Raw genomic sequence first — 20,282 nt, forward strand, 5'->3', positions numbered from 1 at the left:
TTGAATACAAGTGGAGAGAGTGGAATCCTTTTCTTGTTCCTTATCTTAGGGGAATAGCTCTCAGTTTCCCCCCATTGATTATGATGTTCTCTGTGGGTTTTTCATACATGGCCTTTATTATGTTGAGGTATGTTCCCTTTAACCCTACTTTGTTGAGGGTTTTTTTTTTTAATAATGAATGGATGTTGTACTTTGTTAAATGCTTTTCATGTATCTACTGAAATGACCATATGTTATCCTTTCTCATGTTGATGTGATGTGTCACACTGATTGATTTGCAAATAGTAAAACATGCTATACAGGAATAAATCCCAGTTGATTGTGGCGAATGATTTTTTAATGTATTGTTGGATTCAGTTCATCAATATTTTGTTGAGGATTTTTGCATATATGCTCATTAGAGATATTGGACAGTAGTTCTCTTTTTTTTGTAGTGCCTTCGCCTGGTTTTGGTGTCAGGGTAATCCTAGCTTTCCCTCCTCTTCTATTTTTTGGAATAGATTGAGAAGAATAGGAATTAACTCTTCTTTAAATGTTTGGTAGAATTCACCTGTGAAGCTTTCTGTTCCTAGACTTCTGTTTGTTGGGAGTTTTGAATCCTGATTCAATTTCATTGCTGGTAATTGGTCTGTTCAAATTTTCTGTTTCTTCCTGCTTCAGATTTGGGAGATTATAGGTTTCTAGGAATTTATCAATTTCTTCAAGGTTGTCCAGTTTGTGATATAATTTTTCATAATATTCTATTACAATCCTTTGTATTTCTGTGATGCTGGTTATTATTTCTTCTTTTTTATTTCTTATTTTGTTTATTTGAGTTCTCTTTTTCTTGATTAGTATGGCTAAATGTTCATCAATTCTGTTGATTTTTTCAGAGTACCAGCTCCTGAATTTCATTGACATGTTGTATTTCACTTTTAGTTTCTATTTCATTTGTTTCTGCTCTAATCTATTATTTCCTTCAACTAGTTTTGGGTTTTGTTTGTTATTTTTTTTCTGGCAACTTTAGGTGTTGATAGGTTTAAGATTTGTCTTGTTTCTTGAGGTAGAACTGTATTGCTATAAACCTCCCTGATTGGGTTGTGTTTTCATTTTCATTTTTTTTCCCCATGTATTTGGATTTCCTCTTTTATTTCTTGGTTGACCCATTCATTCATTGTTTAGTAGCATGTTATTTAACTTCCATGGGTTTGTGTTCTTTCAGATTTTTTCTTTTGGTTGATTTCTAGTTTCATAGTGCTGTGGTTAGAAAAGATACATTGTATGACTTCAATCTTTCTAAATTTGTTGAGACTTGTTTTGGGGCCTAATATGTGATCTATTCTGGAGAATGTTCCATGTGCACTTGAAGGAATGTGTATTCTGCTGTTTTAGGATGGATTGTTCTAAATATATCTGTTAGATCCATTTGATCCAGTGTATCATTCAAAGCCACTGTTTCCTTGTTGATTTTGTTTGGATGATCTGTCCAATGTTTTAAGTGGGGTGTTCAAGTCCCCTAAAATTATTGTATTACTATCAATTACTTGCTTTATGTTTGTTATTAGCTGATTTATGTATTTAGGTGCTCTCATTTTGAGTGCACTAATATTTATAATTGTTTCAACGTCTTGTTGGATTGTTCCCTTTATGATTATATACTGTCCTTCTTTGTCTCCTATTAACTGTCTTTGTTTTGAAGTCTATTTTGGTGTTTGTACTGAGTCTCTTCTAGGCATCATATAGGTGGGTCTTGCTTTTTTATCCATTCGGTCACCTTATGTCTTTTGATTGGAGTGCTTAGTCCATTTACATTCGAAGTAATTATTGATAAGTATGTACTTTTTGTCATTTTGTTACTTGTTTTATGGTTGTTCTGGTAGTTCTTCTCTGTTCTTTTTTTTGCTTGCCCTCTTCTCTCATGGTTTGTTGGCTTTCTTTAGTGATATATTTGGAAACCTTTCTCTTTATTTTTTTTTGCATATCTATTACTGGTTTTTGATTTGTAGTTACCATTAGTTTCATATATAACATTTTAGGTATATAGCAGGCTACATTAAGTTGATGGTCACTTAAGTTTGAATCCATTCTTTATTCTTTTCCCTTCACATTTTAGGTATATGGTATCATATTTCAAATCCTTTTATTTTCTGAATCCTTTGACTGATTTTTATAGATATTCTTAATTTTACTGCCTTTATGCTTCCTTCTTTTCTTACTCTTACTTATGGTCTTTCCTTTCCACTCAAAGAATCCCCTTTAACATTTCTTATAGAGCTGTTTTAGTGTCATGAATTCCTTTAATTTATGTTTGTCTCGGGAAAGTATCTCTCCTTCTATTCTGAATGAGAGCCTTGCTGGACTTTTCTTTCAGCAGTTTGAATATATCATGCCACTCCCTCCTGGCCTATAATGTTTCTGCTGTAAAATCAGCTGATAGCCTTATGGGGTTTACCTTGTATATAACTGTTTTATTTCCCCTTTCTGCTTTAAAAATTATCTTTATTGCTACTCTTTGCCATTGTAACTACCATATGTCTTAGTGTGGACCTCCATGGGTTGAGGGCACTCTGTGCCTCATGGATGTGCATTTCCCTAGATTTCTGAAGTTTTCAGATGTTATTTCTTCAAATACATTTTCTGCCCCCTTTTCTCTCTCCTCCCTTTGCGAATGTTATTATTCTTAATGATGTCCTAAGGTTCCCTAAGTCTCTTTTCATTTATTATTGTTATTTTTTCTCTCTTGTGTTCAGCATGCTTTCCATTACCATGTCCTTTAGGTCACTGATACATTCTTCTGCTTCATTCCCTCTAGTGTATTTTTCATTTCAGTTATTGAGTTCTTCATGTCTGATTGGTTCTTTTTCATATTTTTAAAGCCTCTTTGTTAAGTGTCTCACTGAGAACCTCCAGGCTTTTCTCCAGTTCAGTGAATACCTTCATGACCACTACTTTAAATGACCTGTCAGGCATATAACTTATCTCTGTTTGGTTCAGTTTTCTTGCTATGATTTTGTCCTGTTCTTTTATCTGGGATATGTTCTCCTGTCTTCTTATTTTGTCTAAATATCTGAGTCTGTTTCTATGTGTTAGCAAAGTCAGCTATAGCTCCTGCCTTGAAAGTAGTGGCCGTAGGAAGAAGAGATCCTGTAGGGTCTTGCATTGCAATGTCTCCTGTTCACCAGAACCTGGCACTTCAGGGGTGTCTTCTGTATGTGCTGTGTGCACCTACTGTTGTGGCTAAGCTGCATTTGCTTTCAATCCAGTTGTCTGAAATAGTTTTTTTTTTTTTTTTTTGCCTGTTGTGGGCAGGTTTTGGTCCTGTGTTGTTAGCTGGCCAGTTTGGGGTTGCCTTGGCCTTGAGTTGAGTCATAGCTGGTGTTTGCCAGAGACGGAGTAGCAGCAAACTACCCAGCACTTTCCCTGTGTTGTCCCCTGAGAAGCTTTGGGTGGTGGGTGGGGCCTGCAGCCAGACCAGCTATCTGTCCTTAGCTTACTGCTGGGGCCATAGCTGGACTGGTATGTGTGGTTATCTTTCTTTCTACCAGGGGCAGGAGTCACTTTATAGAGTAGTGCTGGCCTGTCGAGGCTGCTTGCATACTGTCAGGCTTGTGGCACCACTTTGGATGGATTCTGGACAAGGTGGGGTGGATTCACAGGAGAACGCGGGGGTGGAGCACACTGTTAGCAAGCTAGGTGGGGTATGTTGGTGCTTTCCTGTTTTGCATGGGTATCTGTGTATCTAGGTTGGGGAAATTGAGGGAAATGGTGTACACCAGCTTCACTGTTCCTGGAGAAGTCTCCCAATGATTCCTGCCCCTCCAGGTTATACTCTGAGATTAGTAACAAATCTTTCTCCCATATAGCCAATACATTTTGAAACTTGCTTCTATGCCGTATCCCCTTGGGCTGTTTGTGCTCTCTCCTCAAGGGTGGGGGACTCAATTTCCCACTGCCCTGCTGTCTCTTCTAGAGCTCAATGTGCTGTGTTTTTTGTTTTTGTTGTTATTTATTTATTTATTTTTTTTTTTTTGAGAGAGAGAGAGAGAGAGAGAGAGAGAGAGAGAGAGAGCAAGTGAGGGAGAGGCAGAGGCAGAGAGAGAGAGAGAACATCCCAAGCAGGCTCCACACTCAGCACAGAGCCAGACAGGGCTTGACATGGGGCTTGATCTCATGACTGTGACAGCACAACCTGAACCGAAATCAGGAATCAGATGTTTAACTGACTGAGCCACCCAGGTGCCTCAAATGCACTGTCTCTTAAACTCTCCTATTATTAACCACTTTTAACACAACAGATAGTTATGTTCAACAAATAGTTAGAATTTGATGAAAGTTATAGGTCCCCGAATCTGCTGATTTTTAAACTGCCAGATGTGAAGCCCCAATGACTGCAAGAGTTTGTGAAATTACGTCCCTCTGTTTTTCAAAGCCACGTTATGGGGATTAGTCTTCTGTGCCTGGGGTGCTTGGTGTGAGTGAATGTTTCTTTCCCTTCTCTGAGCTGCTGGGTCCCTCCTTCCTAAAGCCAGTCCTGCAGGTCCATTTAGCTCCAGACCACATCTCTGTCCTTCCTACCCTCTTGGATGTGACCTCTTCCGTACATTTAGCTGTGGAGAATCTGTTCTGCCAGTCTTTGGGTTATCTTCTGGATTATTTACATTGATGTGGGGATTATCTACTTGTATCCTTGGGACAAGCTGAGCCCAGGATCATCCTATTCTGCCATTTTCCCTACAAGTTCTCTATCCATTCGTCTGTTAATCTACACTTGGGTTGCTTTCACCTTTTGGCTATTGTGAATCAAGCTGCTATGAACATGGGTTTACAAATATATTTTGGAGACCTTGTTTAAAATTCTTTTGGGTAAGTACCCAGAAGTGAGACTGCTGGATCATATAGTAAATTCTGTTTAATTTTGTGAGAACTGTCATTCTGTTTTACATAGCGGCTGCACCATTTACATTATTGTCATGTCTGTCTGTTCAGACCGCTATAAAAAAAATGCCATAGGCTACGTAGCTTATAAACAACAGTAATATATTTTGCACTGTTCTGGAGGTTGGGAAGTAAGAGATCAAGAAACTAGCATGATTGTATTCTGGTGAGAGTCTGCTTCCTGGTTCATAGTCATAGCCTTCTTGCTGTGTCCTCACATGATGGGAAGGGGGAGGCAATTCTCCAGGGCTTCTTTTATAAGGGCATTAATCACTTTCCAAAGGCCCCATCTTCTAATACCCTGGATATTAGGATTTCCACAGGAATTTTGGGGGAATATAAATTTCTGCCTATAGCATATGACTAGTATACAGGGTTCTATTTCTCTGCATCCTTACCAATGCTTGTTACTTTCTGCTTTTTTGTTTGGTTAGTAGTCATCCTAATAAGTGTGAGGTAGAATCTCATTATGGTTTTGATTTGTATTTCTCCAATGATCAGTTTTATTGAACATCTTTTCAAGTATTATTAATCATTGGTATATCTTTTATGGAGAGTTATCTACCCAAGTTTTGTCCATTTTTGAATTGTTTTTGTTTTTGTTGTTGAGCACTGCCACAGATTTAAGATTTCTGTCTGAGGTAATAACTGATTCTAAGTGCTTTCCTATTATATTTCATTTAATAGTTACAACTGCATAGCAGCCTTTGAAATAACTATCCATTCACAGGGTAGAGTGTGAGAAGAATTAATGCTAGGAGAACCTTAAAGAATATCAATTAGCTTGTGAAACATAGCAGACATTTAAAAAATTGATTACAAGGCTTGAATGTGTATATTTTTGTTCTTAACATTTAGTTTTTGAATCTGAGAACTAAGCCTGAGTTGGCCAATGTTATGGAATAATTTTTTTCTGTTTTCCATTTTAATAAGTCTTTAGAACACTAGTGTCTCCTTTCTTAAACTACTTGAGTGTATTAAATGATATCTTCCTAGGTGAGAAAGATAATTTAACTCTTTAAAAAATTTTTTTTAAATGTTTATTTTTGAGAGAGACAGAGTGCGAGCAGAAGAGGGGTAGAGAGAGGGAGACACAGAATCTGAAGCAGGCTCCAGGCCCTGAGCTGTCAGCACAGAGCCTGATGCAGGGCTTGAACTCACAAACTGTGAGATCATGACCTGAGCCAAAGTCGGACGCTCAACTGCCTGAGCCACCCAGGCATCCCAAGATAATTTAACTCTTAATAACAAACACCTATTCCATCTCATCTACTAAATTATTCATATATCACTAAAATAAATTCTAAAATATTTACAGATTAAAGAATAAGTACTTCTTACTACCTACTTTAATATAAAGGAATAACAATAGTCACATAATATTTGGCAGAGTGTACTATTTGGTTCCTAGTGTTTAGCCTATGAATATTGGGTTTTCCAACCTACGAATGTAACTAAACCATTCTTTTTGTTTTTTTACATAGAATGCCTGTTCTATGTATTATTGAAAAACTTTCAAAAGTATTTTTGCTTACATGGAAAAAGTTTAAGGATACCAAAATTAATATAGTAAAAACACATTTAATAAAACAATCTGGTCATACATTTTAATTTAATTATTTTAATTCTTTGGTTAAAATACCTGAATTTACTATAGTCTTAACTGTTGAAAATGTAATTTCTTTGTCTTAAATGAAGAATGTTAGAAATATTAGAAATTTTAAGGTACATCTATTATCTTCTTCAGAATGTATTAGGAAAATGGAAATCTATGTTCATTAAATCAAGGAAAAAAGAAATGCAAAAGCAGAATACCAGAATCATAACATTTCCTTGTTTTACTGAGAATTTTTCTCTTCTTCCTTATGTACCAATATATGTACTATTATGATACTAGAGTGCTTTTTAAAATTTTTTAAAAAATGTTTATTTATTTTTGAGAAAGAGACAGAGCATGAGCAGGCGAAGGGCAGAGAGAGAGGGAGACACAGAATCTGAAGCAGGCTCCAGGCTCCGAGCTGTCAGCACAGAGCCTGATGCAGGGCTCGAACTCACGAACCAGGAGATCATGACCTGAGCCCAAGTCGGATGCTTAACCAACTGAGCCACCCAGGCACCCCACTAGAGTGCTTTTTTAATTCTTATGTATTTACATTTTAAAAGCTTTATGCACTATATATAGCTGAAAGGAAATTTTATGCCCAGTATTACAAATCAGAACATCCATGTACAATGCTTTGTACAATGCCTGGTCAGAGTAAGTACTAATCACTGTTGGCTATTATTATTACTGAAGAGTATCCTCAAGTCCTAAGGACATAAAAGATAGTAACAATGTCCCTTAGAAACAACATCAAGCAGTTTGTTAGAATCACTGGTCAATTTGACACATCTCTGAAGGGAAGGGACATAAAAGCAAAAATGAACTACTGTAACCTCATCAAGATAAAAAGCTTCTGCACAGCAAAGGAAAAGGCAACCAATGGAATGGGAGAAGATATTTGCAAATGACATATTGGATAAAGGGTTCATGTCCAAAATCTATAAAGAACTTACCCAAACTCAACACCCGAAAAACAAATAACCAGTGTAGAAATGGGCAGAAGACATGAATAGACACTTTTCTAAAGAAGACATCCAGATGGCCAACAGACACATGAAAAGATGCTCAACATCACTCATCATCAGGGAAATACAAATCAAAACCACATTGAGATACGACCTCATGGCTAAAATTAACAACTCAGGCAACAACAGATGCTGGCAAGGATGTGGAGAAACAGGAACTGGTGGGAATGCAAACTAGTGCAGCCAGTCTGGAAAGCAGTACAGAGGGTCCTCAAAAAATTAAAAATAGAATATCCAAGGGATACAGGAGTGCTGATGCATAGGGGCACATGTACCTCAATGTTTATAGCAGTGCTCTCAACAATAGCAAAATTATGGAAAGAGCCTAAATGTCCATCAACTGATGAATGGATAAAGAAGATGTGGCTTATATATACAATGGAATACTCTTGGCAATGAGAAAGAATGAAATCCTGACATTTGCAACAACATGGATGGAACTGGAGGGTATTATGCTAAGTGAAATAAGTCAGAAAAAGGCAGATATATGTTTTCACTCCTATGTGGAATTGTAGAAACTTAACAGAAGACCATGGGAGAGGGGAAGGGGAAAAATAGCTTCAAACAGAGAGGGAGGCAAACCACAAGGGACTCTTAGATACAGAGAACAAAGTGAGGGCTGATGGTGGGGGGTAGAGGGGCAGGGTGAAAACGGGTGATAGGTATTGAGGAGGGCACTTGTTGGGATGAGCACTGGGTGTTGTATGTAAGTGATGAATCATAGGAATCTACGCCTAAAATCAAGAGCATACTGTATACACTGTATGTTAGGTAACTTGACATACATATATATATAAATTGTGGGAAGAATCAAAGCTGAAGCAATACTTGCTCACTGATATGAACTAGCATTAACTTTACTATTTTACATTCACTTTAATGCTGCTGGGAGCTCCTATATAAAGAGCCTTTCAGAATGTTCTTTAAAATAAAACCAAGACTTGGAAAGCACAATAAAATTCAATGTATCCTGATCAAAACACAAAACAAACAAACAAAAAAGCATCACTGGTAAATTGACTCCTCCTGTCACTTAACTACTAAATACAGTAGGATCAGCAACCTCCTAGAAAGTCAAAGGATGTACCCATTATTTAAATGCTGTTTCTGAAATCACTACAAAACACAAATCATTAAGTACAAAGTCTTAAGCCTAAACCAAAACCAAAACATCATAAAACAACAGTTTATGTTATTAAATTTAGTCATTTTCACTTTACACAGTTACCATGGTTAAAATAGAAATGAAACAAAGATTATTAGGGATAATTTCCTCTTTTTAGGATACCCTAAGCTTTTTACAAGATGACACTTAAAAATATTGTAGTAGTATTAAGAATGTACAGGTTTTGTAGCATCTTTTCATGTCTGGTAGTCATCTGGATGTCTTCTTTGGAAAAGTGTCAATTCATGTCTGCTGGCCATTTCTTCATTGGATTACTTGTTTTTGAGGTGTTGAGTTTGAGAAGTTCCTTATAGATTTTGGATACTAACCCTTTATCTGATATGTCATTCGTAAATACCTTCTCTCATTCTGTCAGTTGCCTTTTAGCTTTGTTGATTGTTTCCTTTGCTGTGTAGAAGTTTTTATCTTGATGAAGTCCCAATAGTTTATTTTTGCTTTTATTTCCCTTGCCTCTGGAGACATGTCAGGTAAGAAGCTGCTGCAGCCAAGGTCAAAAAGGTTGCTGCCTGTTTTCTCCTCTAGGATTTTGGTGGTTTCCTGTCTTACATTTAGGTCTTTCATCCATTTTGAGTTTATTTTTGTGCATGGTGTAAGAAAGTGGTCCAAGTTCATTCTTCTGCATGTCACTGTCCAGTTTTCCCAACACAATTTGCTGAAGAGACTGTCTTTTTTCTACTGGATACTCTTTCCTGCTTTGTTAAAGATTAGTTGGTCATCTATATATGTCCATTACTGGGTTCTCTATTCTGTTCCATTGATCTATGTGTCCGTTTTTGTGCCAGTACCATACTGTCTTTATGATTACAGCTTTGTAATACAGCTTAAAGTCCAGAATTGTGATGCTTCCAGATTTGGTTTTCTTTTCCAGGATTGCTTTGTCTATTCAGGGTCTTTTCTGGTTTCAAACAGATTTTAGGATTGTTTGTTCTAGTCTGTGAAGAATGCTGGTGTTATTTTGATAGAGATTGTATTGAATATGTAGATTGCTTTGGGTAGTATTGACATTTTAACAATATTTGTTCTTTCAATCCATGAGCATGGAATGTTTTTCCATTTCTTCATGTGTTCTTCAGTTTCTTTCGTAAGCTTTCTATAGTTTTCAGCATACACATCTTTTACCTCTTTGGATAGGTTTATTCCTAGGTCATTTATGTTTTTTGGTGCAATTGTAAACGGGATCGATTCCTTACTTTCTGTTTCTGCTGCTTCATTATTGATGTATAGAAATGCAACCGATTTCTGTACATTGATTTTATAGCCTGTGACTTTGCTGAATTCATGTATCAGTTCTAGCAGTTTTTTGGTGGAGTCTTTCAGGTTTTCCATGTAGAGTATCATGTCATCTGCAAGGAGTGATAGTTTGACTTCTTTTTTCCCAATTTGGATGCCTTTTATTTCTTTTTGTTGTCTGATTGCCGAGGCTAGGACTTCCAGTTCAATATCACTCATCAACAGGGAAATACAAATCAAAACCACACTGAGAAACCACCTCACACCTGTCAGAATGGCTAAAATTAACAACTCAGGAAACAACAGATGTTGGTAAGGATTGAGAGAAAGGGGAACCCTTCTGCACTATTGGGGGGAATGCAAACTGGTGCAGCCATTCTGGAAAACACTATGAAAGTTCCTCAAAAAATTAAAAATAGTACTACCCTATGATCCAGCAACTGTACTACTAGGTATTTATCCAAAGCATACAAAAATGCTGATTTGAAGGGATACATGCATCCCAATGTTTATGGCAGCAGTACCAACAATAGCCTAATTACGAAAAAAGCCCAAATATGTGTGTGTGTGTGTGTGTGTGTGTGTGTGTGTGTGTGTGTGTGTATATATAATGGAATACTACTCAGCAAGCAAAAAGAATGCAATCTTTCCATTTGCAACCACATGGATAGAACTGGAGTGTATTATGCTAAGAGAAGTAAGTAAGGCAGGGAAAGACAAATGTACAATTTCACTCATATGTGGAATCTGAGAAACACAACAGATGAACGTAGGGGAAGGGAAGGAAAAATATGTTAACAATAGAGAGGGAGGCAAACCATAAGAGACTGTAAAATACAGAGAACAAACTGCGGGTTCCTGGAGAGGAGGTGGGTGGAAGGATTGATGGGCATTAAGGAGGGCACTTGTTGGGATGAGCACTGGGTGTTATATGTAAGTGATGAATCACTGGGTTCTACTCCTGAAACCAATACTACACTGAATGTTAATTAACTTGACTTTATAAATACATTATAAGAAAGAAAAATAAAAGAATGTGTATGTTTTGTAGTTAGTGCTGAGTTTAAGTCCAGCTCTACTAGTTAAGAGCTGACTGAAACAGCTAAATTACTTGAGCTCCCGGAGCCTCAGCATCCTCAGGTGTAGACTGAGGGCTGCCATGCAAGGGTGCTGTGAAATTCAATGAGATACCATAGAGTGAGTCTGCAATAGTGGCCAGCACAAAGTAGAGGCTTTATAATAATAAACACAGATCTATTAATTTTAATTCAGTTTTTTCAATAGTTTATACTACTTTATGTTAGATGAAGAAATTGTTTTTGCAACCAGTTATGAACTGTCAGTATAATCTATTTTGGTTAAGCTTTCTGTTCAAGTTTTCTGTCTCAAATCTTATTTTAAAGAAATATAAATCCTTGAACTGGTTTTATGTTAGCATTTCAACCAATACTTGGGTGTCCTAGAAAGGGCAAAGCACATAAAGACAAAATTAGGTATAGAACCAGTCTTTAATGAGTCTATAGTCTAACGGGAGATAAGACAGATATATAACTATTGACACAAGGTAGAGTGTGGTAGGTGTTATAAGAGAGGTACACCATCAAGTTCTACTGACGTTTGGTGGGAAGAGAGTTTATTTCCAGTTTTTGAAGGAGGGTTAGTGAAAGACTGATTGCCTAAGTTATACTTACTTCATTAAATGAAATAAGTACATCTTTTTTTCGTGTGTTCTGGAACAGCTTACCTAGCAATTAAATTATCTACATGTTAAAACTCAAACAGAATTAACTGATAAAAGATAAAACCAACTGGTCCCAGGAACTTTTTTGTACAGTTTGATATGTATCTGAACTAAAACATAGATAAGTAATTTGTTCAAATTGTCTATATCCTTATATAAATCTTCTTGACTAACAATGATGTATTAAAGTATTTGTTTTTAGTCGTGTTTGTCAATTTCTCCGTGAATTTTATTAAACAGCTTTTGTTTTATGGAATGTTTCTATGCTGAAGCAGTATTATAATTGAGAGTCTTAAGTGTGTATAATTAGCTAAAAAGGAAACTCATTCTTTTATATTTCATTTATTGTTAAGCCATTATATAAAAAGAGAATGGTCATATACGGATTCTTCCTTTTTTTGGTGCATAAAAATGGACGAGTAACAGCAACTCTTTTTATAGTTCTTCATGGTTAGGACTCTAGGAATCTCAAAGAAGCCCATTAATATGTTAGGGTTCCTTTTCTTATTTAGGGAATTGAAATTAGAACAGTTGTATTTACTATGATTTGGACCTCCTCTCAGTCAGCTAGCCATCTGTCAAAAACGGACATCCTTTGCTTAGTTTTATTTCTTTTTTGTTTTGATTGCATTTCCCTTTATTATTTATTCAAATATACAACTAGAAGTTTTTATTTATAATCACATATTAAAAAATCACATATTATAAATCACATATATATAACATTGTAGCTTCTATTTCACATATGAGAAAACTAGAATTAGTCTAGGTTGTAGACTGGATTCCTAATTTTAATTCTTCTAAGAATAGCTTTGTTAACTAAGTTACCACTTCACATTTTGGTCAAAATAACTCAGGTAATGTCTCCCAATTTCTCTGTTACTTCAACTGAAAAGTGAGGATAACGATTTGGCTCCAATATGGCTCATAATCGGGATATATGAGGAATGAACGTTAGTATATTTATCATAAGGATCTTTTTGTAATCTGATGGGCACAGTTTCTGGTGTGAAAACATGATGATAATTTTTGTCATCCAGCTTACCTTGCCAATATATTGATTGAAGGTGTTTTTGTGTATTATGGATATTGTATCAAGTCTTACCTGAACCATTTTTCAGATATCCATTTGCATCTACAGTTGTATACATGATATAAGGTCCAGGCTGATTTACTCCAAAGGGCTGCAATAAAAAAAGGAATAAATAGTTAAGCCTACAAAAGTAAGTAAGTCATTAGAAGTTTCAGACAAATCTCTTACAAATAAATTAAAACAGTTTTACAATAATTATTATATAGAATATATGTTATATATTATGTATATTATATATATACATATATACATATATATGTGTGTATATATATATGTATGTGTATATATATATATATATATATATACACATACATATATATATACACACACACACACACACACACACACATACATACATATATGGCAGTTAGAGAACATTTCCTTAAGTAGACAACCTGTTAAGTATTCAAAAGAAAACCTCTGTGGGGCGCCTGGGTGGCTCAGTCAGTTAAGCGGCCGACTTCGGCTCAGGTCATGATCTCGGGGTCCATGAGTTCGAGCCCCGCGTCGGGCTCTGTGCTGACAGCTCAGAGCCTGGAGCCTGTTTCAGATTCTGTGTCTCCCTCTCCCTGACCCTCCCCCGTTCATGCTTTGTCTCTCTCTGTCTCAAAAATAAACGTTAAAAATTTTTTTTTTAAATAAAAAAAAAGAAAACCTCTGTTAGTAGAAAATTCTCAACACTTTAAATGATTTCATAGTTGCATTTATAGTTATTTTATTGTATATTTCTAACATCTAATATTATTCTTTATTATATTAATGTGAATATTTTAAGCAAAATTTACTACTTTTGATTCCACCTAGAATAGAGTTAGGAGAGTCTTATTATGACATTTCTGTTGAGTATAGAATTCCTTTTCCCTTCTGGGATGGATTGGACATAGTTTACATTTTCCCAAAATAAATATCAAAATGAATAAAATCCATCCATAATAATTATAAAAGACTGGAAAATATTAATGAATAGTTCCACCACATTTCTTCTCTTATGCTAGACTTAAGAGAATACATTATTTTCCAGTTTAGGAAAACACAACTGGCAGAGCCTAGTTACAGTCACGATGTTTGGCTCCCATTTGTGTATTTATTGTTCCTTACTTCGGGAACATTCCTCACACCTTGATACAATGATTTATTCTCTCTATATATCAACACTAATTAAATAGAGTACAAAGAAACCAATGTCTTTAATGGGTATCCTAAGAGGAGATGACAAAATGATTAAGAAATTCTTTGAACACTTCACAGAATTCAAAATTCTACTGTTCTTCCCACTAAAGTAGAGAAAAGTTAACTAAGACATGTAGATGGTCTAATGATGTGCTAGAAATGATTTTCCTCCAGGATGACAGGCCAGAAATAATGGATTTAATTGATATGACAATTACCTGATTGAATTTTAAGAGTGTTAGAAGTCTATGGACTTTCAATGGTCATGAGAAAACAGGTTGCTCTAAGAATGGAATTATTCATAAGATATAACTGAGTAAAAGATTCATGAGTAATACAACTACTAACAACAAACTTATCAATGAAGTCCTTTTTTTTCTTAAAATATTTTTTTAATATGTATTTATTTTGAGAGAGAAAGAGTGAGAGCGTGAGCAGGGGAGGGGCAAAGAGAGAGGGAGACACAGAATCCGAAGCAGGCTCTGGGCTCTGAGCCATCAGCACAGAGCCCGAGGTGGGGCTTGAACCCACAAGCCATGAAATCATGACCTGAGCTGAAGTTGGGTGCTCAACTGACTGAGCCACCCAGGAGCCCCAGTGAAGTCCTTTTCCGGAGGAAAAAAAAAATATTTGTACACTTTGTACAACATATATTACTTCAATGAAAGAATGACCAAGACTCTTGCAAGAGAATGCATTGTTCTTTAGATATGCACAATTTTAAAGCAACTACAGGTAGTTTTATATAAGTTACACTATGGAATTATCTTCATGCAATTATTCCTTTTTACTTTATAGTTTTATCATTTATGCAAATGTGTTAAAATATATTTGGTTATGCTTGTTTTAAATTTTTATGTAAATAGAACAATACTGTATGTATCTTTCTGTTTTTTTAAAACTTGCTTTTTAAAATATATTATTTTGAGATGTATTCATGATTAAGCATGTAGCTGTATAGTTCATTTTCACTGCTTTGGAATATGCCATTCTATGATTAGGGTATATTTTTCATTCTATTGTTGATTGGCACTTGTTTCCTTTTTTTTTGCCATGATAAACATGGCATTCTTACGTATGTTACCTGATGCACAAGTGCTAATAACATTTATCAGGGGTTATGTACCCAGAGCAGAATTGTAAAGTCAGAGGATATGTGTGCATCTTCAAGTGTACTAGGTAGTGCCAGTTTTTTAAAAAAAGTTTTTATTTAAATTCCAGTTAACATACAGTGTGATATTAGTTTCAGGTGTACAATATAGTTATCCAACACTTCCATACAACACCTGTTGTTCATCACAACAAGTGCACTCCTTAATCCCCATCTCCTATTTTACCCATTGCCCTACCCACTTCCCATCTGGTAACCAGTTTATTCTCTATCGTTAAAAGTTTGATTCTTAGTATGCCTTTCTCATTTCTCCTACCCCCCTCTCCCCCACCCTGCCCTTTCTCCTTTGTTTCTTAAATTCCACATCAGTGAAATCATATGGTATTTGTCTTTCTCTGACTTATTTTGCTTACCATAATAACCTCTAGTTCCATCCATGTCATTGCAAATAGCAAGATTTCATTATTTTTTATGACTAATATTCCATTACATAGATACCACATCTACTTTTTATCCTCTCAAATATAGGGTTAGAGTTAGGGCCAGGGTTAGGGTTAGGATTAGAGCCAGGGTAAAGGTATGTGCCTGGCATCCTGCAGTTCAGAGACCTTTCCATAGAGTTAGGTTTAGGGGTTAGGGGCTAAGTGTTAGGTTAGGGGTAAGGTTTGGGTTATGCTATGTGCCTGGCATGCTGCAGTTGAACAACCTCCTCAGAGAACAAAAGCCCAAACTTCTGCTGGGGTGAGAATAGACATGGAAGCCATCTACAAAGCTGAGGCAAGGAGAGGATTTGGGGCTCTAAACACTCTTTGAATAGATATTCAATATTTCCTTCTGTTTTTTCCATTATGTTGGTAGGTAGCAATATTATTATTATTATTACTGTTGTTGTTAAGTTTTAATTTAAATTCCAGTTAGTTAATGTACAGTGTAATATTAGTTTCAGGTGTACAATATAGTGATTCAACGATTCCATACAACACCAGGTGCTCAACACAAGTAGTGCCATTTCTTTCCCTTTCTCTCTCTCTCTCTCTTCTGAAGTGGTAATACAGGTTTACACTCCTACTAGCTGAATGTTGCTTCACATGCTTAGCAACAAACATTGCTAATGTGGTATACACTTCTTAATATGAATTATTTCATCTCTCCTAGGTTTATTTCTTTGGAATAGGGTATGCCCTTTCATAGTTTACTCTTGTCTCATCCCACCGAAGTTTGAAATAATATTTATGAGGCTACATTTATCACTGTGTTACAACCTCAAATTTACTTCATTACCCATGGTCTCGTCTATGTGCTGGAATATTGGTATCTTGAATATAAGCAGTGTTTTCAGTGAACTTCCCCAAATGTATTCTAGACTATTTTTTGTACTTCACACTTGAAAAATTTCATACTATTATCCACAGTACATTATTTTACAGATTTACTTAGGCATGTTTTTCTCTCTTGTTCTATATTCATTTAAAAAATAAGGTCAGCAAGTCACTATTATGAGTCTTAAAGCTGAATTTCACTTCTCACCATGGGTCAGTCACTTTAATATTGAAATCCAGATTCAATTCCTCCATACAATAGTTCTGAGTATGGTGGAAGGTCCCTGGGTCCCTGGGATATCCCAAGGTCCCACTGTAAAAAGGGTGAATAATCAGCAGTAGCACTAAACTATGGTTGTTCATTAGGTATTTCAATTTAGCCAACATTTTCTTGAAAATGACAAGGCAAGTCTGTCATTTGTAGGAAAATGACTGGCAGTATTCGTGGCTAATGATAAAATTTGAGCTTCTCAATGAAAATTGGAATTTTATTTATTTTTTAAATTTTAGAGAATGAGCGTAAGTAAGGGAGGGGGCAGGGGTGGGGGGGGAAGGGGGGGAAGAGAGAGAGAGAGAGAGAGGGAGAGAGAGAGAAATATCTTAAGCAGGTTCCATGCTTAGCATGGAGCCTGATGTGAGGCTCAATTCCACAACCTGGGATCATGACCTGAGCTGAAATCAAGAGATGGACACTCAATGGACTGAGCGAGCCACCTAGGTGCCCTGAAAATTGGAATTTTAGAAGACTTGTATACACCACTGTGAGCCTGAAATATTAAAAACTTAACAACTTTTCCGATGTGATCAGTGGTGATATAACAAGTGTGATTTTATTTTGTTTATTTAATTAGTTAAATTTTTTAGTAGGCTTCAGGTCCAGTGTGGAGCTCAACGCTGGGCTTAAACTCATGACCCTGAGATCAAGACTTGAGCTGAGATCAAGAGTTGGACACTTAACTGACTCAGCCTCCCAGGCACCCCTAACAAGTGCGATTTTAAAATATTATATAATGAAATATGTTAATATTGGGAAGATCTGCATAACTTGGTAAACCAGTATTTTCCAAATGACCAATGCATGATGTTATTAAATCATTCATGGATAAAAGAAGATTCAAAGTACAAGACAGACCAATGGATTTTAAAATAATAGAGGAGAATCACTTCTAGAATGGTATAGTAAGGACCTCAAAAATCTCCTTCATAAAAGCAATGAGAACACTGGTAAAAAAAAAAAATTGTCAAATCCTTTCAGGACTCTGGAAATCAAAGTTTTGCAAGCATCTGAAAAGAAAAGAACTTCAAGAAAAGAACTGAATATTGTTAAGAATAGTGCACTTTGCTGCATTTTAATTTGTCCTATTCCTATAACCCTTTCCCTAGCTCTGAAGTAGGCTTTGAAATCAGCAGCTCTGCAACTACATTAGCGTGAAAATGAAAGCATAGCAGCTAATAGAGGGGCAGAACAGGTTGGGAGCTCCCAAAGCCTCATCCACAGAGAAATGTCACTATTTGCTGTGTCTGGCAGTTTTCACCAAAGCTCTATTCTAACTACCTTTATTTGGAAAGACTGAGAACTTGCTCTGGGTGGATAGCCCTATCACACTGGGACATTTATTAAAAACAGTCATTAGCAATTGCTTCTTTGATATCAGTTTGGGCTAATAAGAGGTTGACCAAATCTTAAAAGGCAAAATGTGAATAAGATGTTCAAAGACGGGCTTTGAAAAGCTCTGACATATTTCTGGAGACTAGCAGGCCACACATGTGTAACACTGTTTCCAGACAAAAGACCACAAAGGCCCTAATCTCTCATCTAATATCTCATTTAAGGAAATGTCTATCCAATTATATCTGACTCTTAGGCTGAGTAGGGAATTCAGTGGCTAAACACAATAGAGACTTTAAAGTATTAGCCCAGGAAAATCACTGAAAAAACAGGAGCAACAACAACAAACACCAAAAACAACAAACCCAGGGGAGAGATCTCCATTATATAAAATGTCTGGTTTTTAACAGAAAATTATGACACAAATAGAGTTTGGTTCATACATAGAGGGAAGAAAAGCAGTCAGTAGAAATTGCCCCCAAGGCAGCCTAGATGTTTGACTTACTAAGCAGAGATTTTATTTTTATTTTTTTATTATTTTTTAAAATTTAGGGGCGCCTGGGTGGCTCAGTCGGTTAAGCGTCCGACTTCGGCTCAGGTCACGATCTTGCGGTCCGTGAGTTTGAGCCCCGCGTTGGGCTGTGTGCTGACTGCTCAGAGCCTGGAGCCTGTTTCAGATTCTGTGTCTCCCTCTCTCTCTGACCCTCCCCATCCATGCTCTGTCTCTCTCTGTCTCAAAAATAAAAATAAACATTAAAAGTTTATTTTAAAAAAATTTAAATTCAAGTTTCTTAACATATAGTGTAATAATTATTTCAGGAATAGACTTTAGTGATTCATCACTTACATATAACACCCAGTGCTCAACCCAACAAGTGCCCTTTGTAATGCTCATCGCCCATGTTAGCCCATCCTCCTACCCAACACCCCACCATCAACCCTCAGTTTGTTCTCTGTATTTATGAGTCTCTTATGGTTTGTCTCCTTCTGTTTTTTTTAAATTTTTATTACTTTTGCTTTCCTTCACTATGTTCATCTGTTTTGTTTCTTACATTTCACAGATGAGTGAAATCATATATTTGTCTTTCTCTGACTTATTTCGCTTAGCGTAATACACTCTAGTTCCTTCCACATTGTTGCAAATAGCAAGATTTCATTTTTTTTTATCAATATTCCATTGTGTGTGTGTGTGTGCGTGCGCGCGCGTGTGTGTGTGTGTATACACACACACAACTTCTTTATCCATTCATCTGTTGATGGACATTTGGGCTCTTTCCATACTTTCGCCATTGTTGATACTGCTGCTATAAACATTGACGTGCATGAATCCCTTCGAATCAGCACTCCTGTATACCTAGTAGTGCAACTGCTGGGTCATAGGGTAGTTCTATTTTTAATTTTTTCAGGAAAATCCATGTTTTCCAAAATGACTGCACCAGTTTGCATTCCCACCAGCAGTGCAAAGGAGATCCTCTTCGCATCCTTGCCAACATCTGTTGTTGCCTGAGTTGTTAATTTTAGTCATTCTAACAGGTGTGAGGAGGTATGTCATTGTGGTTCATTGTGGTTTTTTTTGGGAGGGGGGGCAAATAAAAGTTTATTTGAGTTAGCTTGAATGTGGGGCAATATAGTATAAAAAACACGTCTTTATTTTTTACTTTATTTTTATTTTTTTTTAAATATAATTTATTGTTAAGTTAGCTAACACACAGTATGATACAGTGTGCCCTTGGCTTTGGAAGTAGATTCCCATGACTCATCACTTACATGTAACACCCAGTGCTCATCCCAACAAGTGCCATCCTCAATGCCCATCACCCATTTTCCCCTCTCCCTTGTCCCCATTAACCCTCAATTTGTTCTCCGTATTTAAGAGTCTCTTATGGTTGCCTCCCTCTCTTTTGAAACTATTTTTTTCCCTTCCTTTCCCCCCATGGTCTTCTGTTAAGTTTCTCAAATTCCACATGAGTGAAAACATATGAGTCTCTTTCTCTGACTTATTTCACTTAGCAAGTAATTAATTAAAAAACCATGTTGTTGGCACATAATGCATGAAGATGTAATTTGTATGACAACAAAAGAACAAAAGAGGGGGGAGTAAACTGAGGTATACTGGAGCAAAGTTTTTTTTATGCTATTGAAATTAAGTTGGCATTAATATGAATTAAATAGATTGTTTCTAAGATGCAAACTAATTCTGAGAGAAACTACTAAGAAAATAAGTTAAAAAAATAGAGTATAAGAAACAAGGGATTTAAAATCCCATCTAGATGGTAACCCA

The 20,282-nt window shown here is 36.2% G+C and overlaps 1 protein-coding gene across 2 annotated transcripts in view; it reads right to left on the minus strand.

Annotated features, from left to right (window-relative positions):
• ITFG1 (integrin alpha FG-GAP repeat containing 1) overlaps positions 1-20,282 on the minus strand; it is a 347,986-nt gene that overhangs the window by 52,733 nt on the left and 274,971 nt on the right. For both annotated transcript variants that reach the window (XM_023245671.2, XM_045047180.1), the window contains one exon: positions 12,805-12,883. In XM_023245671.2, the coding sequence (XP_023101439.2) occupies positions 12,805-12,883 (79 nt within the window). The remainder of the gene's footprint in view (positions 1-12,804; positions 12,884-20,282) is intronic.

The sequence above is a fragment of the Felis catus genome, chromosome E2, assembly GCF_018350175.1.
Source record: "Felis catus isolate Fca126 chromosome E2, F.catus_Fca126_mat1.0, whole genome shotgun sequence".
In the NCBI taxonomy this organism is placed as follows: Eukaryota; Metazoa; Chordata; class Mammalia; order Carnivora; family Felidae; genus Felis; species Felis catus.